The 25,105-nt window shown below is 45.5% G+C and overlaps 1 protein-coding gene and 1 long non-coding RNA gene across 6 annotated transcripts; one reads left to right on the forward strand and one right to left on the reverse strand.

Annotated features, from left to right (window-relative positions):
• Positions 1 to 3,244: 3,244 nt before the first annotated feature.
• Positions 3,245 to 9,088, reverse strand: LOC130372452 (recQ-like DNA helicase BLM). Of its 2 annotated transcripts, none has more exons than XM_056578456.1 (11): positions 8,798 to 9,088; positions 6,985 to 7,160; positions 6,767 to 6,885; positions 6,533 to 6,646; positions 6,328 to 6,426; positions 6,080 to 6,228; positions 5,852 to 5,958; positions 5,559 to 5,716; positions 3,960 to 4,155; positions 3,656 to 3,846; positions 3,245 to 3,557 (listed from the first exon to the last, which is right to left on the reverse strand). In XM_056578456.1, exons 2-11 carry the CDS (start codon positions 7,154 to 7,156, stop codon positions 3,495 to 3,497), a joined length of 1,368 nt encoding a protein of 455 aa, XP_056434431.1. In that variant the 5' UTR covers positions 7,157 to 7,160; positions 8,798 to 9,088; the 3' UTR covers positions 3,245 to 3,494. The 2 variants fall into 2 exon arrangements, with proteins under 2 accessions (XP_056434431.1, XP_056434430.1); XM_056578455.1 differs by having other exon boundaries at positions 8,730 to 9,088.
• Positions 9,089 to 11,861: 2,773 nt separating this feature from the next.
• LOC130372753 (uncharacterized) lies at positions 11,862 to 19,581 on the forward strand. 4 transcript variants are annotated; one of them, XR_008893406.1, is made up of 10 exons: positions 11,862 to 12,060; positions 12,359 to 12,512; positions 12,900 to 16,939; positions 17,165 to 17,266; positions 17,526 to 17,735; positions 17,891 to 17,971; positions 18,066 to 18,148; positions 18,218 to 18,329; positions 18,627 to 18,714; positions 18,933 to 19,581. It is a non-coding gene; the product is annotated as an uncharacterized LOC130372753 (long non-coding RNA). The 4 variants fall into 4 exon arrangements; XR_008893404.1 differs by having other exon boundaries at positions 18,066 to 18,329; positions 18,604 to 18,714; XR_008893403.1 differs by having other exon boundaries at positions 18,066 to 18,329.
• The last annotated feature ends 5,524 nt before the right edge of the window (positions 19,582 to 25,105 follow it).

Below are 25,105 nucleotides of genomic sequence, written 5' to 3' on the forward strand. Positions count from 1 at the left end.
GAAATGGATATGCAATTTTATCCTAATATTAAATGCATCCTTTGCATGTACCTCACATTGCCTCACAAGTGACAACATGCTCATGTGAGAGGTATTTTTCGGCTCTACGCCGCCTCAAAACCTCGTTAAGATCCAGTATGGGGGATTAGAGGCTTTCTGGCCTTGCTCTAATGAATGTGCATAGAAAAAATCACCTGGATCCCATGAGAGTCCTCCAGAGATGGGATGCATCTGGCCAAAGAAGAATTGTCGCTTGTTTCGAAAAGAGGTAAGACTTCTTGTAAGCTATGGTATTACTGTACTCATTGTTACTTATATGCATTCTTTATTTATCAACAGTTTTGAGTCAACTGAATTGATATGGGTTAAATGTGTATTCAATTAATAATTTATATGATTGCAGAACAGAAGGAGACTGAGCAGGATCTCCACCTCGATCATCACTCTGTCTCTCTGTCTCACTCACTCACTCCATAGCCTACCAACACTTTTTGTATATACACACGGATCATCTTGTAGTTTTTTATGAGGCAACACCACACACACGCACGCACACCGAGAGAGAAAGAGGAAGCCGGGGAAAAGAACAGTAGCGAGCAGCAACACAGGCGCCTAACCACACTGCAACACTCATACGTGAGTTTTTTCACGTACACTAGCCGTGTGTGTGAACCGAGCGCTACCAGAGAATGTCTAATATATATCTACAGAATAAACATTCTGAGACCACAGATGAGGAACCATGGGAGGGCGTTTCCCTCTCCGTGACGTGAGCCAGCCGTCTTTGAGTGGCCACTTACACGCAAATGAGGAACACATTTACGTGTTCCTCATTTACGTATTTGGTAAATGTTCCTCATTTACCAAGGTGTTTATTTTAGAATAGACACCTTGGTCAACAATGCACTTGTTGACCAAGGAATGCCAGGTAATATCAAGTGTTTGGCTCCATTGTAAATATATTTACTAGTGCTGTCAGTTTAACACGTTATTAACGGCGTTAACGCTAACCAATTTTAACTGCGTTAATTTTTTATCACGCGATTAACGCTCTTTTGGCGTGGCCAACATTGTCGTTTTTTCACCTGCTGTCTAGTAACAACTACACACAATACAAAAACGACAACAACATACCGGATCTAGCTACACCGGAAACAAAACAACAAGCACGCCTCACAAAATTGTTGGGGCAAGCAAAATCCGTGTATGGTTCGTTCTTTGAATATTCCGATTTAAAACCAAATCAGAAAAACCAAATAACAGTCGTTCTTTGGTTTTTCTGATTTGGTTTTGAAACGGAAAAAGGGTAAAAGGAATAAACAAATAAACGGCATTTCATTTGTGTTTGTGTTTTGTTTGTTGGTTTTTTAAACCTGAAAAAGAAAAACAAAAATAGCCTCGATACATTTGTAGGCTACACCAGAAGGCAGAACGCAGCGAGCGAAGAAAAAAGAGCCTACCACCTAAACCAGCAATAGACTGTCCAATTATATTTAGCCTTAGTTATGGCCGCACTTGAACCATATGGGGATTTTTTTCGTGAACTATTTGACAATGGAAAGAGACATGACAAGATCAGTAGCGCTCTAAAGCAATCTGGTGCACCGAAGTGCTCCGTTATGACGGTGAGGAGGTTCTGTGTGGAGCACAACCTTCGAAGAAGAAATCTAGTTTCTTTCTTCTTCTATGTAGCCTATTGTACAATATGTAGGCTACTTGTCATTTAGATGTATTTTAATGTTTTATGACCAGCTAGGTTTCTTAGTAAACAGCCACCTGGAATATCATGGCGATCTTCTCCACGGTCATATCGTCCACTCGCAGACTAAGTCGCCGGCTCCCACGGAAAACAATAAAGCCGGCCATTGTAGAATGCGAGACTCAATGGAAAGTTTGAAACGTCTTTATATGTATTTTTTTTAAATCACATGCCCTTTTCCCGGCATTCATTGTGGTTTTATCTAAATATCACACAAACAAAACAACTGGATTATTCAGTATTCCCGTTTTGATTTAAAAAACAGAAAAATGCCGTTTATTTGTTTATTCCTTTTGCCCTTTTTCCGTTTCAAAACCAAATCAGAAAAACCAAAAAACGACTGTTATTTGGTTTTTCTGATTTTGTTTTAAATTGGAATATTCAAAGAACGAACCATACACGGATTAAGTAAGCATACGGAGCGGCGAAAAAATATTTTAAAGTGTTTGTGTGTTACTCTGTTGAGCCTGCACGAGAGTTCAATGTTGTCATTAGCTGTTACGTCTTTCTGACCAATCGCAGTTCAAGGCCCACCTGGGCTGTACCACTTTGGGAGGGGCTGCTCAGTTACTCCCCTCTAGACAAAATCGACTTGGTTGCGACGTACACAGTTTGTGAGCTGTTGAGTGAGTGAGCTTTGGTCGCTTCTGGTGTGGACGTACATAACTGTACGTCCACACCAGAAGCGACCAAAGCCTCTTTGACGCTTGACGCTTGAGCGACCAAAGCCTCTTTGACGCTTTGGTCGCTCATAAAGTTTCGCTGTGAATATTTCTGTTCACTTTGGTCGCTCAAGTCGCTCATGACGTACAATTCAAAAGTGCCTGCCGGTGTACCCTGGGATCCACGCAAGCGAAGAGCGTCATCACCGATTGGCTGTCAGTGTTTTGCCGCTGAAACGCGTCATAGTAATTTGCAAGTTCAACAGTTTTCAACTTTTTTTTTTTTTTTTTTTTTTTTTTTTGGACGCTCTGGACGCGCTTTTCGCAGCACGAAATCAAGGGTTATTTAGAATAGACATTTTTTTGCGATTAATCGTGAGTTAACTATGACATTACTGCGATTAATTGCAATTAAATATTTGAATCGCTTGACATCACTAATATTTACCTTATATTCTTGTATAATTCATACTTTAAGTTAACCTTACTTATACTTATTATCTAAGTGAACTGAGAAATAGACTGATGTCATTGACTACAGAGGGATGTCTTATCTGAGTCTTATCTGTTTGCGGGTCAACTCCGGACCCTCTGAGGTGTTGAATAACAGTAGAACAGGGTCTAGAGCCTGCCTCTCTTCCCCCCTGCTGGTACATTCCTCTCCATTATTATTTCTAATATTTGGCAAATATACCTTCATTATTTTCTACCACAATACTCGCTGGATTCCCCTTCCTGTCTCTACAGATAGTAGAGGAGGAGGTGAGAACATGTTCGCTTTGTAAATCAGGATCCAAGCTTTGTGGAACGCGCCCCCCACACAGACACATAGTTATACTTCAGTTTTAGTTTTATATATGTTTATTTTAGATTACAGCAACACACTCATGCAAAGACACACACTGAACAGTTTTGATTAAAATAAATGTTTCATCTGCAACAAGGTAGTGTGTGTGGTTTTTTCTTTCGGGGGGGGGGAATCCTGGCTACAGCCCTGGTTAATGCGGCTGCCGGTTGTGTGAAGGGGCCGCACGGCTGTGACTATCATGCCGCTCTCTGATTGGCCGGCCGGCTCAAACGGCCCACGAGAGCCTGCGGCCCCTCTGGCCTTTGCCAGAATGACAGTCCGTCACTGTCTGTGGCACACGGAAGAAAAGTCGTACGGATTCAATATTGACACCGGCAAACGGGTTTGGTTGACAAGGTCAAATTTAAAATACAATTGTTTGCTTACATTATCTCTTTCGCAGTTGTCACAGATGGCTTCTGTGTTTTTCTTGCATAAGTTGGCTTCAGTGTCGACCCCACCAAAGTAAGTAAGCAGTTGTATTCTTCTGCAGTCCTTCTTATTCAAGCAGTATTCCACCATTGGTTCTAGGTTGACTAATTCCCCATCCTTGGATTTTTCATCCACAGATTCATCGTCTTTTAAAAATACAACAACATGAAGAATAACGATGAGATGAATTTGAGCAATGAGAAATCTTTGAACCCAAAATCTGAGAATAACGAATGAGGGTCAATGGAGCAAGACGTACTTCTGATGGCACGTTCGAGGACACCATGGTCACTGTCGGAATAAAAGAGGATGCAGTGGGACATGTTCCCGTCCCTGCCGACCCGGCCTGACTCCCGGTGGTACTGTTCCATGGACTTGGGCAGAAAGGTGTGGATCACGTACCGCACGTCCGGCTTGTGGATGCCCATGCCAAAGGCTACTGTGGCACAGATCACCTACCGTTGAGGTTATTTTTAGTATTATTAATTAGTCATCTAGCAGACATACTTCTCCAAAGCCACATTTTAGAACGGAGGCGGATAGGTATTTGACTCTTCAAAAGGTTATGAACCCCATTCTCTGGACTCCAGCAACTGTATACATCCTTGAGCAAGATGCCTAACTGTGCGTTCACACCAAACGCGACGGGGCGACAGGATCCCATACAAAGTGAACGTATAGACGCGTATCGGGCGAATTTTTCGTGAGAGAAAACCGGCGACAAGTTTTGATTTGTCACGCCACACTTTTGCCGTGCACAGGCGAGCGCTTTCACGAGAATTTGTTGTGCGAAAAATTTGCTCGAGTTCAAATATTTGAACTTTGACGCGAATTTCGCGTGATGACAGCCAATCAGCGTTCAACAGCGTGGCCACTGAGTCACATGTGTAACGTAACAACCAATCAGCGTTCAACCGTCAAACTCAGTGCAGTGCAGTCCGGGGTGAACTGCAGCAGGGAGGAGAAAGTGAATGTTGCCGTTTGCGACTCCCGGAGCTCTATATATAATATAGTATATAATATCATATTTGTATATATAATATCACGGCCAAAAGCTCTGTGCGCCTCCGGATGGCCGTAGCGCGGGGAGCTCTCATAGGGATTGTGCTTCTCGGGGTTTGTGTACCGGCGTTGCTATGTTTCCGGTTTCAACGGTTTATTAGGTAGGCCTATCTAAGAAATCTCAGTCTAATCAATACTTCATTCACTGCCTCTTCCGTGGTCATTACAATATTATGAATATACTGCGTCGGGTCCTCCGACGTCTCTCCCTCTTCCACAAAAGGTAAAGACATGCAATGGTGGTTATCTTGTTGTGGCGCGACAAATTCGACAAAACTTGAATTTCGCGTTCGGTGTGAACGCACAGTAAGCCATAACAACACTGATGCCGTGTTCCAATATCCATACTATCCGTACTTACTAGCCTAAGTTTGAGTGCGAAGGGCGTTCCGATTCAGATCGGGCGAAAAGAAGTGCACTGAAAGGACCCGGAGGGTGTACTTAAAACGGTCAAATCGCGAAGTGTGTGGCTATTCGTACTCAGCGGCAGCCATCTTAGCTACGTAGCGGAGAAGGGCGGAGCCAGGCTGAGCCAAAGTCGGCGCATTTTCCACATAGCCTGCATTAATAGTCAATTTTGTAGTTTTTATAGCTTTTTTTTTATAGACATCTGAAAATTAGCGCACTTAGTGAGTGCGGATAGTGTACTTCGTTTAAGTGTACTCATGGAAGTATGGATATCGGAACACGGTATATAACTACTCTGAGTAGAGGTGGACAGGACATTTTTATGCAACCCCAATGCACCCAAACCATCCTCAATACTTTTTTGTTAAACTAAGGTAAATAAAGCTACCTGGCATTCATTTTCTTTCCATTTGTTCTGTGCGCTCTTTCTGTCTCTGTTAGGCATCCCTGCGTGATACGAACATGCCAGCAGGCCTGCCTCGTTCAGGCTGTCTGCCATGTATTCACAGACCACACGTCTCCAGCAGTACACGATGCCCGAGTCACCTGCAACACGTAAAGCCCAGCAGAGAAAAATATCAGCAGTATGTTCTGCATAAATACGTAAAATGCAGAACGTGTGATATTTAGAAGTTATCCTCTTGGTCTGGGACGACCTGAGAAACATGTGCACAGCCATACGTGGATAGTGCTCCTTGATCCAGGTAATGCAGTCCATTTCCCCATACATTGTTGTCCTGGTCGGCACGGCATACTTTAGATTTGTTCGGTTTAAGCTCATGGTGAACCTGAAATCAGGCCATCATGAATATGATGCTCTTGTGAATAAACAAAACAAAACCTGACGAGCAGGAACAATTAGCAGCAAGGTTCTGTTGCTGTGAGCTTAATGAGCGCCGGAACACCTACACCTGAGGGTTGGTCATCTGCAGCCTTTTGAGGATGTCCTCCTGGATGTGGGGCCCGATGGGGCCTGACACAGCAATTATGGGCACCCCCGGAAAGTCCTGCTGCAGCTCATTCAACGTCCCGTAGTCTGGCCGGAAGTTGTCGCCCCACTGTGAAGCAAAACGAGGACATGGGTTACCCCGTTTGCTGGGATAGAACCACAGTGTCACTACTTCTAGAACGTACGGTAGTGTTTATACTCAACACACCTGACTGATGCACTGGGCCTCATCAATTACAAACCGAGCCAGAAGACCTCGGTCTAACAGGCTCTGCAGAGCCTCGATCAGTGGACGACTCATTCTCACCTAGAGCAGAGCACAGGCAAACAAGATCAATGCTTTCAATCATACTCCAATACAGTTGGAGCCAATCAGCAGCCAGCTGGTTCTCTGTTGATTATGCATTCTCTACCTTCTCGGGGGTGACGTAGAGCAGTTTGATCATCGGATCATTTTCGGACAACTGTTCATAGTTATTTTCTGCATCGGTGTAACCGTGGTCGCCCCAGAGGGTCCTGGCCTTAATCTGAATAAGAAGATCCACGATGACACCTTTCATACCCAGCTAGGGTTTTCTAAGTGAAGTGCATTAAAACTAATATCCCCCTTTCAACCCACAGAGCAAGTATAGTGGGAGCACACTTACACCCAGTTCTGTGAGTTTCTGGATCTGGTCCAGGATGAGGGACTTGAGTGGGGAGATCACCACAGTGACTCCCGCAGACAAGCAGGCTGGTAGCTGGTAGCACAGGCTTTTACCGGCACCTGATGCATAGAAAGGATGTCATTGTGAGAGCTGTGTGTCATCGTGTCTCTACGGATCTCTATGTGTTGATATTGGATCATGCAGTCTGCAGTACCAACCATTACCACCAACAACAAAGACATTTTCTTTCAAAATTGTGGCATTAATTGCTTCAAGTTGATTGACCCGAAACTCATGAAGACCAAAAATGTTGTTGAACATCCTCAACATCTCTGGAGAGTGGGCGAAGTCGAGGCCTCTGAAGCGCTCGTCCGCAGGGTTTCGGGCCATTTTTCTGTAGGCCAAAAATTGAAATAAGTCAACATCAATGGTCAACATTGTTAAAGGTCCAGTGTGTAAAATTGTTTAGCAACTAGCGGTGAGGCGGTGTCAACAGACGCCGCAGTCAACAGCTGCCCAGACAGAGTTCGCTCTCCGGGTCTATAGCTAGATGTTGCTTGAAGTTGTGCAGCAACGTAATCAAGTGTGTAGGAGCATTAAAATGACCAACGTGGTACAAATACAAAGAAAATAAATCTCTTTATGGGCGTAGCCATTTTTGTTGAGAGCGTCATCACTGAACACGGTATACTCTCAGAATTCCGAGGTGGCCCGACCAAAAGGAGGCATGCCTCTGTGAAATGCCGCAAGAAAGCTAGGAGATTTCTCCACTTGCAACTCGGAAGACTGGTGTCCGAGGCATCTGGAACACACCATAAGCTCCAAGATATGGCCCCTGTCAAATGTTCCGCCCCCTTCTTTCTTAAGGTGCGTTCACACCAAAGAAGAAAGGGCGGTTGCGTATCCATACTAAGTCAATGCAAAGACGCGTTTGAATCTCGACGTTTTTAGCGTGATTCTACTCGCGCAAACACTTTAGATATTTGAACTTTTCCACAAATTTCTCTCGATGCTTTATCATGACAGCCTATCAGCGTTCATTCCCTGAAGTTCAGAGTGAACCGCAGCATGGAGCAGAAAGTGATTGTTGCCATTTGCGGACCCCTTGGGGCTCTATATCTAGATAATATAATATATAACATCGCGGCAAAAAGCTGCGTGATCCTCTGGATGTTATTATGAATCCTAAACGATTGCTTTGGGTTCTCCGACGTCTTTGGTACTTCCTCAACAAGTAAAGACTCGTAGTGGTGGTTATCCTGGTCATGGTTGAGAATGAATCGCCGGAAAGAAACCTTGGCATCCACAAGAGGAAGCCCCTCCTCCTACACTAACGGGAGTAAATTAGTGCTATCAAACTCTAGGGAATAAAGTTTGTCTACATCACGCGTGCAAACTCAGGGCAACACGTTGCAGGAATATTTGCTTTTGGTGTGAATGCACATTTAGAGATGAATGCCAAACTGAATGCTGGGATTGGATATCTGTGCTGCCAAGTGTTCTATACTAAACTTGTACTTGTTAATATAATGGAATAAAGACCGAGACAGGCACTGTAGGTTCACTCAACGAGTATCACTGTGTTGTTCTTCTCTCGCTCAACATCACATTACACAGTCTCAGTATAACACTAGGTAAGTGCGCTATCTGGTGGTGTAGTGGAGTAACAGGAGCAGCACATAATAAAACTGAATACACACCAAGTTGGCATAAGTTCACATCATTGGTAAAATGTGCGTGTCGAGAAGATTTGACTGGTAACCAGAATAGCACTCATCAGCAGTAGTCGCATTCCAAAAGAAACTATGTTATATATCATTATTTTTTATATCGTATATATCGACAACTGTAGCTTGACATTGGCTAACATCACAACTGGAGTACAAATTATTGCTTTAATTTAATATTTTTTTAATTATTTTTCACATTATCAAACATTAGAAGACAAACTTTGCATGCTCACCCAGCCATGGTCAACTTGCTCTAAGCTTTTCAAAAGAAGGATTATATTAAATTATTGCTGTTCCACACCTGAATTGTTCTCAGCTGGTAAAAAGCGGAAAAACTGCAGTTCAGTGTGGAGGGAGTTCTTCCACTGAAGAGTAATACATAACTGAGTGTTATTGGGCTTATATGTCCATACATAATGAATATCAGGATGAGTACGCCCTCTGTAGATAAGGTTACTTTTCACCTCCATAAAGAAGCTCAGTCTCCATTACTACCACAATCACAGTTCATTTACTGGCTTTTGCAGTGTTGACCTGCCTGTGGGCTGTGAGTGAACAATTTTTGGCAATTGCAATATTTAAACTGTATGACAAGCATGCTCATCCTGCTGTGTTGTCAAAATTATTCAGACAAGCATGAATATGAAGAATATTAAATCAGAGGAATAACAAACTCAAGAGTTATCGGTTGTGAAAATTGTGTCTTTGCTTTATTCTCGTATAAAAAATATAATAAAAGGCCTTTCAATGTTCCTGTTCATGTTTGAACAGGTCTATCAATATTGATAGACTTGTTCATGTTTGAACCAGTCTAGTAAGCTGTCACCACGCTCCAAAGGTCAAGGGGCCGTCAGACCATATCACCACCTCCCAGCTATTCACCAAATCATAATATTTATGAATCTTTACTCTATATGCAGTGGTAGTAATTATTCATGAAATCATTAAACAGGGAGACAGGTTCAAAACATAAGTCTTTGTCCTTGTGTCAGATCCAAAAATAATGTGCGGCTCCACAGCAACGCCGACGCACTCTCCCGACGGCCCTGTGCGGTCCCAGAGTGCCGCTACCGCCTGCGCCAGGAGGAGCGGGCCAACGAGTCTCCGATGGTGGCGGCTCTCCAGACCGCCGAGGCTGCCCACACCGTCGGCGAGGCACAGGGGTGACTCCCGCTGTCGGCGCGTCAGTTGGAGCAGCAGCAGCGGGCCGACGGGACCCTGGCGCTGGTGAGGGACTTGCTGGAGGCGGGGCAGCGCCCCAGTTGGCCAGAGGTGTCGGCAACGAGGACCGGAGGTAAAGGCCTACCACTCCCAGGGGGGATGCTTCCAGCTCCACGACGGGGTGGTCCACCGCAGGTGGCAGGACCCTAGGGGTAAGGGCGACATTCTGCAGCTGTTGGTGCCCCGTGTGCTCCGTCCCCAGCGTGCTGCAGCTGGTCCACGGCTCGGTGGGAGCGGGGCACTACGGGAACGCTATGACCCTGCATCGCCTGCGGGGGGGCGGTTCTACTGGCCGGGTTGTCCATGGGACGTCGAGCTGCACGTCCACTGTTGTGACACCTGCACAGCGCAGAAGGGGCCTGCCTAGCGCTCCCACGCCTCGCTCCAGCAGCACCTAGTGGGAGCACCGATGGAGCGGGTGGGCGTCGACGTCCTGGGGCCATTCCCAGTCACCGACTCCGGCAACCGCTACGTCCTCGTGGCCATGGACTACTTCACCAAATGGGCCTGAGGCGTATGCGGTGCCGGACCAGAGCGCCGCCACCACCGCAGAGAGGCTGGTGGAGGAGATGTTTGCCCGTTTCGGGGTCCCTGCCGAGCTCCACTGCGACCAGGGGCCGAACTTTGAGTCCCAGGTCTTCGGGGAGGTCTGCCGGCGGCTGGGGGTGCACAAGACCAGGACGACGCCGCTCCATCCCCAGAGTGACAGGTTGGTGGAGCGGTTTAACCGCACCCTGGCCACCCGGCTCGACATCCTCCCCAGCCAGCACCAGCGGGACTGGGACCGCCACCTGCCCCTGGTCCTGTGATCCTATCGGACGGCAGTACAGGAGTCCAGTCGCTGCACGCCAGCTGCCCTCATGTTCGGGCGGGAGCTCCGGACACCGGTGGACTTGGTGTTCGGGGTCTCCGCCCGAGCCTGAGATCGCTGGGGGTGCGGCTATGGACTACTTCCGCAGGCTGAGGGAGCGCCTGCTGGTGGTCCATGACTACTCCCGGCAGGCTCAGGCTGCCTCAGGGGTGAGGCAGGAGAGGGGCTATGACACTCGCTGCCGCGGGCGAGCGTTCACACCCGGGGACAGGGTGTGGGTGTACTGCCCCGTCAGAAAGAAAGGGGTCTGCCCTAAACTGAAGGCGGCGGAACTCCTCGTGACTCCCCGGGCGGCCCCCCTGCCGACTCTCCGGACGCGGGCCCTGCAGTCTGCGCAGCTGCGTTGGTGGGGTGTGTGTTGTGGGTCTTGGTTCAAATAAAGATTCTGCTGTCGTGCGGTGTATGGACGCAGAATTACCTCAAGACCTGACTCTGTGTCCTTCTTGGTCGACGCTACAATATTTATGTATATATATTTACATAAATAGGCCTATATACTTTTTTTTAAACCTCATAATTTGGAGTGAAGTCGGATTCATACTCTTAACGTGCGTGTGACGTATGTCTCGTCGTCACCCGTCCGTGTCTGCGAGGGACCGCACGGACCCCCAATACACTTGGACGATCAGTGGGCTGCTGACGAGCCAGTGGCCAGTGGCGTCACTATGCTGTTTTATTTGGGGCTAAAGCCTCGGGTGTCATTTAATTAGCCCTGAATATGATCTTTGAGAAAGGGTTAGAAAAAATATTTATAAACATTTATAAGTAGCCTAGTCTAGATAGTCCTTCTGGCAAGAGAATAAACATCTATATAGTTTGTATCATCATCATCATCAGTTTTCCCGCTGGGCGCATATCTGGCCTTGGGGCGCTACTGCTGGAGAGTTGGAAGTCTCTTTTCCAGCAGCAGCTGTCGAAGACAGCCAGGATGTCTGTCTTCGACATCACATCCACATCAGTCAGGGTTAGGTACCTTGTCAAGGACACCTTGACACTCAGCTAGGAGAAGCCGGGGATCGAACCAGCAACCTTCAGGTTGCCAGCCAACCCGCTCTACCTCCTGAGCTACTGCCGCCCCATATTAAGTTAATCTTTGGTGTGTGTCTATTTTGTGTGTTTATCTGTATGGTGTGAATCTGTCATGATCCGCTCCTGGTTTTCCCATTCACCTGCCTGCCACCCTGATCTCCCCTAATTAACACAACCACCTCCACCTGTGATCCCTCTATATAAATCCTCTCTCTCTCAACTCAGTCTCTGCCAGATCGTCTCTCGTACTCACAGAGCTTTCCCGCAACTCCAGAACTATTCTTCAACGCTGATCCTGCCTGATTCCGACCTCTCGCTTGGCTGACCAACCGCCTGTCGTCGAGTCCCTGCCGGCCTGTCTGCTTCCCTGTTTCCTGCTCCTCGTCTGCCTGTCTGCCCTCCCGTTGCCAACCCCTTGCCTGCTTGCTCCTTGTCTTGTTCCGGTAATCTTGGATTCCATTTCTTGACAATAAAACGGTTGAACGTTGAACACTGGTCTGTCGGTGCTGTTCTTGGGTCCAACCTCACGTCCCATTACAGTATCTATGGTGTGTGTGTATCTATATGGTGTGTGCGTGTATATATATGGTTTGCATCTTTCGTGTGTGTGTGCATATGGTTTGTATCTATAGTATGTTTTGTGTGTGTGTGTGTGTGTGTGTGTGTGTGATGACTCCGGTTTAACCAGTGAATGAGTCTCTCTGGTCTCTTTGATGAAAGCTTCCTTCTCACTCCTCAAAGGGCCGTTCAGGATGCTGCCAAGGTACGGTGGCAATGGAGACGGTATCGTGTGGCAACATCGCCCTCTTCTGGTGTGTTTCACTTGAGAGGGAACCGGACAGTAGCCTACCTTGGAGTCCTTCACTGTTTGGCAGTGTAGCGTCTCCCAAACGCGGTATGTTGTTGTGTTCCCAGAAATGACAGAAAATACACGTGACGTGTATGTTGAATATAAATCACTGATAATGTGTGAAGGAAATCGGGGATTGTGGTGGTTTAACTCATTTTAAATTTAAATAATGATTCTACCTGCAAGTAACATTTTAGAGACTATACATTCAAACTTGTCAAAGTAAGAGGTAAATCACTCTTGACTAATGACAGTCAAAAAATTAGTATAACTTATATTAAAAAGCTGGATTAGTTAATTATCTTAATCATTATAAATGATTTGAATTTGTATTGTCATTAATTTATCTGATTTAATGGAGATGGTAGATGTTGAACTGTGGGACAGTGCCCAATTTTGGGGACCATGAGTGAACTGTTCCTTCCTTCAAAGGTCTATCATGGATATTTAACTGCAGTTCTGTGAGTATCCCAACTTAACCTTGAAGAACTGCAAACTGTAAGTCATTAATTTCTAATTTCTCTTGGGCACATTGATGTATTTTGGCTTCCTGGTGAGTTAACCCGTTATCTGAAGGTTGATCTGAGTAGTAAGGATGTTTTATTGGTTCCTGGGTTACTTAAGTGTTTGGTTTATGTTGGTTTTAATGATTTGTTAAAATGGTTTCAGGCTCCAAGTTATTGTTGTAAGCTAGAATAATGGGTTGGGTTCTGATATCTTCAGTCTTCTTTCCAGCTACTCTCCTGAGCTCTGCATCTTCGTCCAATGAGTGTTGCTTTACTGATGAGGTTGTGGTCTGAGTGAGCAGAGGTGCATACTGGGATACAGAGCTGTCTGAAGACAACAGGTCTGTAGACACACCCCTTCAGGGGAAACCGAGTGTTTGAGAAACCGTTGTGACGTCAGTTACATGGACTAGACGGTTCTTTAAAATGGAGACGGGGATTCAGAAGGAGAAACACCAGGGGGAGATGAGGGGGCTCCTTATCTCAACGACTAAAACACAACTTCAGTCTGACACAGAGAACCATGGAACACATTCAACAGTCTCCTCCAGGCATCGTGACTCCTCAGGAACCGTTTCATTTGGGGTCATTCCAAAATGGATCCTGCTCCTCAAGAGCCACCCCCCCATCCACTGGGTGGTCTTCTGAACAGATGACCTCCTTCCTGTCCTCAGGCTGACTAAAGCTGCACCGTTTGCATCTGTGAAGGCCCTTCATTCAGGAAACCACTGGACTACAAAGACATGTCTTCAGAGACGTTGAATCAACCCGACTCACATTTTGGAGACGCCAAGCATAATCCATCACCAATGTGGGACGCCGCTGAATAAATATTGTACATCATGTACGTCTCTGGAGACATTGGTTGTTCTCCTCAAGAGCCACCCCCCTCCACTGGGTGGTCTTCTGAACAGATGACCTCCTTCCTGTCCTCAGGCTGACTAAAGCTGCACCGTTTGCATCTGTGAAGGCCCTTCATTCAGGAGACCACTGGACTACAAAGACATGACTTCAGAGACGTTGAGTCAACCCGACTCACATTTTGGAGACGCCAAGCATAATCCATCACCAATGTGGGACGCCACTGAATAAATATTGTACATCATGTACGTCTCTGGAGACATTGGTTGTTCTCCTCAAGAGCCACCCCCCTCCACTGGGTGGTCTTCTGAACAGATGACCTCCTTCCTGTCCTCAGGCTGACTAAAGCTGCACCGTTTGCATCTGTGAAGGCCCTTCATTCAGGAGACCACTGGACTACAAAGACATGACTTCAGAGACGTTGAGTCAACCCGACTCACATTTTGGAGACGCCAAGCATAATCCATCACCAATGTGGGACGCCACTGAATAAATATTGTACATCATGTAGGTCTCTGGAGACATTGGTTGTTCTGTTCTGGGTGCCCTGGCAGGAGAGCTGGGGGTGGATGATGGAATGTTATTTGGCATGAGGTTTTTACCCTGCAGGATTGTTTGGCCTTTTATAGCTCAGGGTGTATGTGTTTGGTTTTGACATGAGATGGTTGAATTTTGAGCATGGCTAGGGTTCTACTGTGTGTGTCTCCCTCTCACACCGGGCATGGGGTTCTACGTGCGTGTCCTGGGTTCTATGTGTGTGTCCGGCTTGCTTTGACGGTGATAAAGTTCATACGGCGGTCTGTGTGATTGGCTTGGGATATTGGAATGGTCAAATAAATCATGCCTGATTGACGGCCCCGCGTTTACTTAAGGGCCTCCAGTAGACATGAAGAGCCCTGAGTGACGCTCCGGAGCGATATCCAACACACTGGGCAGGAAGGAGAGTATCCAAATCAAGTGTAAAAGGATGCAAGCGGCGTGTTCAGATCAGTGACTTCAACTAGGACTACACCAATCAGGATCAATGGAGGATGAACGCCTAAAGGAATTCCACAAGGAGAGTCTGAAGTTGGAAAGGGACCTCAATGGATATTCAAGATGACCTGTAGTGAGGCATCTCTTCCTACCTGGCTGGATTGATGGGGAGCCCTGTGGATCTTGTCTTGCTCTCAGTTGCACGTCTTCTCAGGCTGAACTGTATTTGTTTCGGACAGGACTAGCTGAACGATTGGTTCCCTTAAATCGGAACCAATCTGGGAACTCCAACTAGTGCGCTCTTTGAGCTGAAGTTGTGCTCTTCAGCTGCGGACGTAAGGAAACCTTCATTGGGGATTCAAGGTGTAAAGAGGAGAATGTTTCAAAGTGTTCCATGGTACCCTGATGAAGACCGTTGTTGTGTTCCACTGGCTGAGAGGAAGAACCCTCACATCTTCCTCTTGGCCTTTCTCCTCTGAGTATCCTGGCGCCATCTTGAAGGATATTCCAGCTCATGTAACTGATTGTCACGACAGATTCTCAAACACTTGGTTTTTCCTGAGGGGCGTGTCTATAGAACTGAAGACTTCAGACAGCAATGTAACCCAGCATGCATCTCTGCTCACTCAGACCACACCCCCATGAGTAGGATGCAACACTCTAGTGAAGGAGATGTTGAGTTTTAGAAGTAACGAGGGAGCAGACAAAGGTGATTAGAACACAATGGCGTGTCAAGTTTGTAAATCTTTAAACCATGAAGATTGTTGGATAGTTCAGGAATTGGGGTTCTTTTTATTTTGGGCAGTCCTTTCACTCAGATGCCCACTTCTCACTGGAGCTGTACATGTGTTGGCTGGCTGGCATGATTTGCTGTTGGTGATGAGGCGGTCAGGGCGCCGTTGCAGGGCTAGGGTCGGCTCTCTGTGAGCTCAACGTTTAGATTTGCTCTGTATGGTTTTTACCCTGAATAATCTAGATAATTGTAAAATGTAGACACGGTTTTGTATTGAATGATTCCAGGATTTTAGCTTTAAAATTGTTGTGGGACGTACATGGTAGTTGGGTTCTTTGTACGGTTTTGAGTGATAACTTGTACACACTGGGTGCATAATAATGTAAAGGTACACTGAATAGTAGTAATGACCAACAGCAACAAACAGATCTCCTCAAGGTAAGTCTGTTGGCTGTATTTTAATGAAGACCATCGCTGGACTTCAGGATCTTCCTCCGTTCAGCTCAAGGTGAGGCGCTGGTTACGTTTTTTCTTTGGTTGGTTCCGGCTGGAATGTTCGGATTCCAGTCGGACGGTTTGCACTTCCCGCCGTGGAAGGTTCTTAGTGCGGTCACTTGATTTAGTCCCAATGGTTAGCATCGTACGTTGTAGTCTTGACAACCATAAGAAACCACCTGGCAGTTAGTTGGACGGGAGTCCCCTGAGGGAATCTGGCGAACGTTCTGGATTCTATTTGCGTAACCTCGAGCCGTTGCCAACAAACTATTTTTTTCCGTCGTTTCCATTGGGAATTGTTGACCCTTATCTTAAACAACTTTAAGTTTGATGTCAAATACATACTGACACGTACGTCGTACAATATGTTGATAATTTCCGATGGTTGCGCCGTACTTTTAACCACGATGACGTGACGGGACTCTCACTGCGTACAAAACGGCGTTCTACTTGCGGGCCCATTTTTGACATCAGTGAAGGCTGAAAATCATTTCAAGGTGGAAGATAATTTGACATTTCTTCAACGGAACCCAGCACCTGAATATGAGTATATTTGATTTAATATCGATACTGCTTAGTGTTGACTTCAAAAGCTGAAGTTACTTCAGCTTTTGTACATTCTAAATATCTGCTGTCATTAATTACCACAGAAGTTAAACCCTACCCAATGGAATGACGTTAAACAACGACTTTGGTGCAGAGTTAGCAACTGGATAATATCAAAGCTAAAAGAATGGCCGTCCTTCCCACATGTTACAGTTGAAGATACTCTAGAATTGTACAAGGTTAAAAAGGTAACATGTAGTTTGTCCCAAGGTGTCTGCCTCCTCACCCAGAGCAAGACCTCCACTTCCTCACCCAGAGCCAGACCTCCTCCTCCTGTCAGAAGTCCTCCAGAACAGGTCAGGGCTCTGGTGTGTGAGTAGAGTCTTCTCGGGTCAGTTTCAATGCATGGCCTGAACTTGTGGACTGCTGTCTTCATCTCCAAAACGGGATGTTCATGTCTGGTCTCAAGTCTTTTCTAGCATTGAGTTATAAAATAATAGTTAAATTAATTGTAACTCGGTTTTGGATGAATCAATGAAATTTATTGTTGGGCAAATGCTGATATAAACCTGCTGCTGTAGCTGAAAGGCGAGGCTGAGAGGCTGGGGACCGGAGGCTTGTGGTGCTAGGGTGGACCGGAGACTGAGGCTGGAGACCAGGGGCCTGCAGCACCGGACCAGAGGGTAACCATCACCAAGCTCATCTGAAACACTAAAATCCACAGTAGTTTAGGTCTGGTTTTGATCATCTTATGACTTTTTAAATCTGTGCCAAGCTGTGATTCGAGTTAATTCATATGGGGGTCATGTAGGAGTCAGATGAGACATTATTGTTACTAGTGCTGCTACGACCGTAGTGGATGAATTGCTCAACGCGACAATCTGCAGACGTTGTCTAATTTAAGTGTTTAAATATGTTTAAATTTGTCTTCCATTTTACAAGGTAACCTCAGATGCAGGAGGTGGGGTGAGTTGCGTCCCTAGGTGATTTACTGCTGAGACAACTGTGTTGTAACCAGACCAGGAATCCATGTCTGGAGGAGCTATGCTGATGGAGGAGCCGTGCTGAAGGAGCTGATGGAGTCGTGGTGAAGGGACTGCCTGGTGGAGGAGCTGGTGGAGGCCCTGCCTGGTGAAGGACGTCTGTCGTGGGGTAGGTGACCACTTGACTCTGAAGTGATCATCACACTCACTGCCACTTCTCGTAGAATACTGCTACCACAAACTACCAGCGTTTGTACCATACATACCAGGCGACTACATCTGTTTTACCACATGCTGAAGCAAGACTTCCGCTGTTTGTTCCAGACCAGGACTCAGTCTGAAGAGAGCTGCTGGAGGCGCTGAGACGCTGGAGGACGACTAGGAATCAACCAACAAGGATTCCTCGTAAGTTGGTTTACTTGCATGGTTGACTTAAAGGGCAAAATAGAGCTGTTACTTTGACATGCGTTAACCGACTACCGCTGTGTTTTCTTACTAGAACGTGTGTCTGGAGCGGAGGCGAGCTGGTAGGAGAGCCGTGAATCTGGAGGATGACCATCACTCTACCAACAAGCATTGCAAGTTTGTATTAACCAAACAAACTGGAAATAAAGAGCTTAAAAATAAGACTAACTACATGTTTGTTACCAGACGCTAGGGCCAGACTCGCGCTGTTTGTTCCAGACCAGGACTCTGGCTGAGGAGAGCTGATGGAGAAGCCAAGACTCTGGAGGACGACATCACTCTACCAACCAGGATCCTCGTAAGTTTGCATAAAATAAACAGAGTTGACTTGTTGCAACGCAGGATTAGTTTGTCTAGTACAAATTACGGCATACTACTGTGGTTGTTTACCAGACAAACTACAGCTGCTACTTTGTTACGCGCCATTAGAGCCCAACTACTCCTGTGTTTGTGACCTTACATTAGAGCCCAATACTCCTGTGTTTGTGACCTTACATTAGAGCCCAACTACTACTGTGTTTGTTACCTTACATTAGAGCCCAACTACTCCTGTGTTTGTTACCTTACATTAGAGACAAATTACGTTTGTAACCAGACCAGGAATCTGGAGGACTGATGGAGAAGCCGTTCATCTGGAAGGCAAATCCTGAGGACAACCAGGACTCTACCATCAAGGATTCCTCGTAAGTTTGCATTATTTGGACATATTGGAGTAGGTAGGGGGTTGGGGGTTCAACTCTCAAACCAATGGTGCCGGGTTCAAGTCCTCAGTATACAATGATGCGTCCTTGAGCAAGGCGCCCTAAAGCCTGCCTGCTCCTTAATGACTTATCTTTGGTTCAGATAATGTTGCATCTTTTGAATATTGAACCTAATCAATGTCCTTGTTTGGTCTGGGCAGACCCACCTGAGCTGAACCTCACCCGATCCTGTTTGGTCGGGGGTAGACACACCTGAGCTGAACGCGCCCTGATCCTGACATCCTGCTGGTCCCGTCTCCTCCCGACATGCTGAGCTCAGCGGTCTGAGGCTGACGGATCAATGACCTCCAGTGGGAGTGATCTTCTTGACCCCACATGTAACTGCGTGCTTCCACACGCCTTTCCCTCACGTCTGTCACTAACCTCACTATTTCACTACTCTCTACTGCTTCCTCTTCTTCTTCCTTCTCTGTGGTTCGAACCTTTACACTGAAGGCGCGTCTTCCTGCCCTCAGAGGGTTCAGCGTTAGGGTTGAGAGTCAGGGTTTAGAGTCAGGGACAGAACTGGTCAGGGAGGACTGCTTTACACAAACCTCTTCACTTGCTTTCGGAATGGTGGTGACATTTTGAAAAGATTCATTTGGGAAAATGTTTTCCTCTGCTTTCCTTACAAAATTGTATTAAACTTCTGTCAAGTGTTTTTGTTTGTATATTAAAATCCCACATTGACTTTTACATGTTTGGTGCGGTTCATTTAATTGTCCTTTAACTTGGTTAATGTCAAGCTAAACTCCTGCAATACATTTAATATGCATGATTGTTATTCAGCAATAACACATACGTTTCCAAATCGTGTTCACATAATCCATTTTTGTAAAAATATGAAATGTTACTAACCCAAATCGTGTTTTTGCTTAAAATAAGAGAGCCCTGTTAAACAGTATATTTTTGTTGCTTCATAAAGTATTTGCGCATGGTCTAAGCTTTTATTGTCTTACATCCTGTTTCATTAGCACATGGCTTTCATTTTGAAGCGGGGGTCGGCTTAGCTCAGAAGGTAGAGCAGTTGACTTGTAACTGAAAGGTTGCTAGTTCGATCACCAGCTCCTCCTAGCAGTGTTGTGTCCCTCACCAAGACACTTAACCCTAATTGCTCCGTACGAGCTGGCTGTCACCTTGCATGGTTGACTCTGCAGTCGGTGTGTCAATGTGTATTATTAAACGATATAAGTCTCTTTGGATAAAAGCGTCTGCTAAATGCCCTAAATGTAATGCGTGCGTTTTTGTATTTCCTGTTATCCTGCGGGGTTTTCACGGCAATAATAAGTTGAACGGGGATACTGTGGAAGTGGCAATATAACTGCAGATATGCCGACGGTTAAAGATATTTCGCACCCTCCGAAGAGGCACAAGGTTAGTAATACTGTGATATAAAAATGTGGCTTAGGTTTAATTTCGTTTATGATAACTTTATTGGCACCTGTTGAGTTGAATTGATGCTATCTTAATGTGATGAAAAGACAGTGAAAACTGAATGTTAAGTAAGCTAACGATTTATTGTTTGTGTTTTGTAACCAGCTCTTACGTTGGATTTGGGGATTTTTCAATAAATCTTAAAACCATCATTCAAGTGTGAAACCATCTTGCGGGGGAATGCTACAGTAAGAGCTTCACCTTCACCTGCTACACCTCGCTGCTTACGGAATCCATGATAAAACGGCGCGGCAAACGGAGCAGTGAGTTGCAGCCCACACGTGGTCAACGGAGAAGGTAAAAAATACAACTACAACTGCCAGCCACCGCTCTGACACACCGAGCATTGCTGCAAAAAGGGCAGAGGCAGCTGCAGAGCTCGCTGCAAAGGAGTTGAGATAAAGCAAAAAGAAAAAATAAGACTAATGGAAGAGCAACATAAGAATGAAATTTACTTGCAGAAGTCTGAATCGGAGCGTCTACAAGTAGAAAAGGACATGGGGGCTGCTCGTGCCAGGCCAGAGGTCTATGACGGGGAGATCAGAAAGGAAACTGATAGCCGGTCTATGCAGCTAGACAACAGACGGATAACATCCAGCCCTCCTGTAAACTACCAAAACCCGCTTATTGCATCTGCAGCGTCCCCTACTGATATGATGTGTCCCATCTAGCCAAAGCAATTCAATCTTCATCTGATAAACTTTCTACCTCAAGAAATATGTGAGTGGCCCTGCTCTCCAATGCCTTGAAGGCACCTTTTATCGGAGTGACGAAGAGGCGTACAAAGATGCATGGAATAGGCTCAACCATCGCTATGGACGGCAATTTGTCGTCCAAAGAGCCTTCAGGGAGAAATTGTCAAAATGGCCGAAAATGCAGGCCAGAGATGCAGAGTGGTTAATATTGCTCACAAGGGAGGGAGAGAGATGGAGAAAGAGGGTTTGATAAGAAAGAGATTAAAGTAAAGAAACTGTTAAGCATTCCAGTTGGTAGAGCTTATTCTTACGCTCCGGCTCACCAGCAGTGAGCCACTCCCCGAGGTAGCATGACAACCAGTTATCCACCAGCTTAACATTACCCGACAGTACGATTGTGACAGTAGTTTATTATTGTTTGCTACTAATCGTCTGATCTGTCATGAAAAGTGTTCTTCATGAAACTGTAGTGATACTACTGCGCTCCGTAATGGTATTAAAGGTAACCAATTTTCCCATACCGCAGTGCAAGTAAACATTGACTTGTCAGAGTAATTCAGTTGGTTGCAACCACACCGCTAGTTGCTGCTACATTTTACTCACTGGACCTTTAACAATGTTGACCATTTTAATTTGATGTCGACTTATTCCTATTTTTGTTTCGCTCCCCATGTGTCATGAAAATATTATGCCCTGGGAGGCTGCCTGCTTCGCCCGTGTCCATAACAGCTACCGACTCTTTGTTGATAGTAGGTGGGCAATTAGCCTCCAGGACTATAGACTGGATTGTAGGGCGGAGCTATTTTCCTTTTTCCTCACCTGGTGCACGGCCGCTATGTCCTGATCAGAGCAGACAGTGTGTCATAATCTGCTTTGCCCAGCCTAGAGCCTTGCATATCGTGGGCGCCCAGAACTTCAGGGCGCACCTCATGTCTCGCCGCTGTCCCAACCAAAACAAGTTGCAGAACGGCTCAGGTGGGCCTTTGGCGTCCAAAGAGAACACGCCCTGCAGGTTGTGGTTCTCTATCAGCCATCAGGATCTTCCCCGTTGAGGATTAGACGCAATGGCGCGCCCTCACCTGAACAGCTGAACAGAGTTGTTAAGTCTGAGTCAGAAATTTAGGATAAATAAAAGAAGTAGAAGAAGGAAAATAAATAATGGCTACTCCCGCAACATACTAACGATAAAGGATGGCCACATTAACTAAGTTTCTGTAGGCTTTTGTCTGTTGAAATCGTATAGTAGTCTGCCCCATGGTCATATTCTAGAAATGTTGTTTTAACTCAAATTGTTCCACCAATATCTTTTGTTTCTATATCAGATACAGTTATGGTGAGTGGTTTTAATGTAGCTCAAAATATATATTTTCCCTTTGGGAGACCCAGAGGTGGACTGTCCCCCGTGCCCCCCACCCCTTTCCCCTTCTCACACAGCTTCTGTGCACAGCACCCTCTCAGCAAGCAGGGGCAGGGAGCGCCCATTTGGTAATTTCCCACACAGTGATGCAATAGGTAATAGAAAACCGCTTTGATGCGCAGATTATTTGTTTTGAAGTGTATTCGTTTCGCTCCCCATTTGTCACGAAAATATTACGCCCTTGGCGGCTGCCCGCTTCACCCGTGCCCAGAACCGCTGACCCTGTTGATAGTAGGTGGGCAATCAGCCACCAGGACTATAGACTGGATTGTAGGGCGGAGTTAAGGCTGCCTATAAAACAGAACTAGGACGCTGGTAGGTTAGTTACATTTTGTCTTACAGAAGAAGGAGCTGCATTGTATCTTGCTGCTGGTGAGTAAAGAAATTTCAGTTGGTAGAGCTAATTCTTACGCTCCGTTAGTAAGTGGGCAATCAGCCAGTTTCGGTCAGTTTTTGTGGACAATAGACTAGATTGTATCTGGCAGATGCAACATAGCTGCTTTAATATCAGTCATTGTCCCTGTCTATACCAATGGTTCTCAAATGTTTCATACCGTGTTCCACCTCAGAAAATATTTGTCTCCATTATGACCGATGTAATCAAATATAACAAAATACAGTAGCGTAGGCCTTCGGCCCTATTCAGTTACGCACAGCTCACGCAGGAGGCACATTTATTCTGAAACCTAGACGTGCACCTGACAAACATACACGACAAAAGGGCAGTCATGTTCCCTGTAGTAATCCATCCTGGTATTGTGGTTGTATGAGGTTGAATAGGCTTCACATTACGGTTTCTGAGGGATCTTGTATCCCTCAGGTGACCATTATCAAAGCTCACCTGCAGTGAGCCACTCCCAGAGGAACCATGACAACTAGAGCCCGACCGATATAGAATTTTTAAGGCCGATACCGATACGAATATTTTGGATTTAAAAATCTGTTATGCCGATATATATATATATTAAAAAAAAATCCAGAAACGCGTAACAAAACAAACAAATTTCCCTAACATTGGTTATTTATAGTTATCCTTTAAATCAGTCAGTTTTTGTGGACAACAGACTAGATTGTATTTGGCAGATGCAACCTAGCTTCTTTAATATCAGTCACTGTCCATGATCTATACCAGTGGTTCTCAAACTTTTAATAACGCGTGCCAGCTCAGAAAATATGTCTCCCCAAGTACCACCATAATGACTGATATTATAAAATCCGTCAAAATACGATGTTACTGGCATACAGGGGAGTCGATGGAACTGCCCCTACCTACCTCCAAGCATTGCTAAAGCCACACACCCCAGCTCGATCCCTCCGCTCAACTACCTCAGCTGGACGTCTGGTACCGCCATCGCTAAGAGCTACCAAAGGCCGTTCAGCAAAGTCATAATTTTTCTCGTTTTGGGACCTCAGTGGTGGAACGAGCTCCCTGCCGTTCTCAGGACCGCAGAGTCACTCACTATCTTCTGAGAGACTCACCTGTTCAGAGTCCACGTCGACTCTGCATAGCCACCCTCCCCCTTCTGGCCACCATTGTACACTGTATTGTATTGTATTGTATTGTATTGTATTGTATTATAGTACTTAACTGTGTAGCAACTGCAGTAGCTGCTATCATTGCTGTAACACAGGAATTGGTTAGCCAAGCGAATGTTGTACTTGCACTCTATGAACATCCTTTCTGTACCGACAGCGATATATTGTTGCACTTCTTGGGACAAATGTACTTATTGTAAGTCGCTTTGGATAAAAGCGTCTGCTAAATGCCCTAAATGTAAATGTAAATACAGTAGAGTAGGCTTGAGGCCCTGTTGTCAGCGGTTCAAAAAGGGTAGCACTAGAACTGAGAAACACACAGGAAGTAACAACATTAAGAATAACAACTGTTTTACACACACACACACACACACACACACACACACACACACACACACACACACACACACACACACACACACACACACACACACACACACTCTGAGTTAGGATATAAATGATATTAAAAGTTGGCAAGCACATTGATAACTGCACTTCCATAAGCCTAATGAGAAGGGTGCGCCTGCCTCTGCGAAATGCGCAGCTTTCTCATTCCTGGGCTGAACACAATCCTGGTATGAACATCATTACTGTACCAATAGCGATATATTTTTTCTCATTCCTCTGACAAATGTACTTTGTTGCTGGGCCACAAATATATGGATACCTGCATAAATACATATACACATTATATTATGATAAGACCATGCAGCCTTTAATGTCGTACTTGTCGTTATAAAGACATTCTCTTTATTCTAGTTATAACAATACCAGTCACCATTCAATTCTGAAATTGTATCTATGAATGAAATGAATACTGTATCACACAATATCATTGTTCTCGCCGACTCCACATTGAATGGAATAGACGATTTAATAGATATATTCTCGTAACTGTGAACAAAATAGTCTCCCAATTGAAATGCTGATTGGTTTAAATGTTATTCAGGCCAGCCCGAAAAAATGGATAGGTTTCTATTCGGTTCTGTGTATCACGAAGAACTCTGACCATCGGGCTCCGGGACACTTGCTGCTTTTCATGAAATGTGCAACACCGGATTGAACAACCCAATGATCAATCCATTTAGTCACATTCATCATTATAGGGGGACATTTAATTTGTGTCGAGGAGCCGTAGCGGAATTTTTAGATGTAAGTAAAACGAAAATGTATTGTAAAAACAGGTTAAAAATTCAGGACGAAGGTTTATGGTATAGCCATAAATGTGCCGAGGCAATTTATGTTTCCTCAC

This window comes from Gadus chalcogrammus, chromosome 19 (assembly GCF_026213295.1).
Source record: "Gadus chalcogrammus isolate NIFS_2021 chromosome 19, NIFS_Gcha_1.0, whole genome shotgun sequence".
NCBI classification, from domain to species: domain Eukaryota; kingdom Metazoa; phylum Chordata; class Actinopteri; order Gadiformes; family Gadidae; genus Gadus; species Gadus chalcogrammus.

Bases quoted from the DNA above. Each gene is read 5' to 3' on its own strand.
- LOC130372452 (XM_056578455.1), bottom strand. The intron at 6,229-6,327 runs GTGTGTTGAGTA...TTTGCTTCACAG, and splicing joins AGGCCCAGTGCATCAGTCAG to TGGGGCGACAACTTCCGGCC. The intron at 5,717-5,851 runs GTATGGCTGTGC...TACGTGTTGCAG, and splicing joins GATCAAGGAGCACTATCCAC to GTGACTCGGGCATCGTGTAC.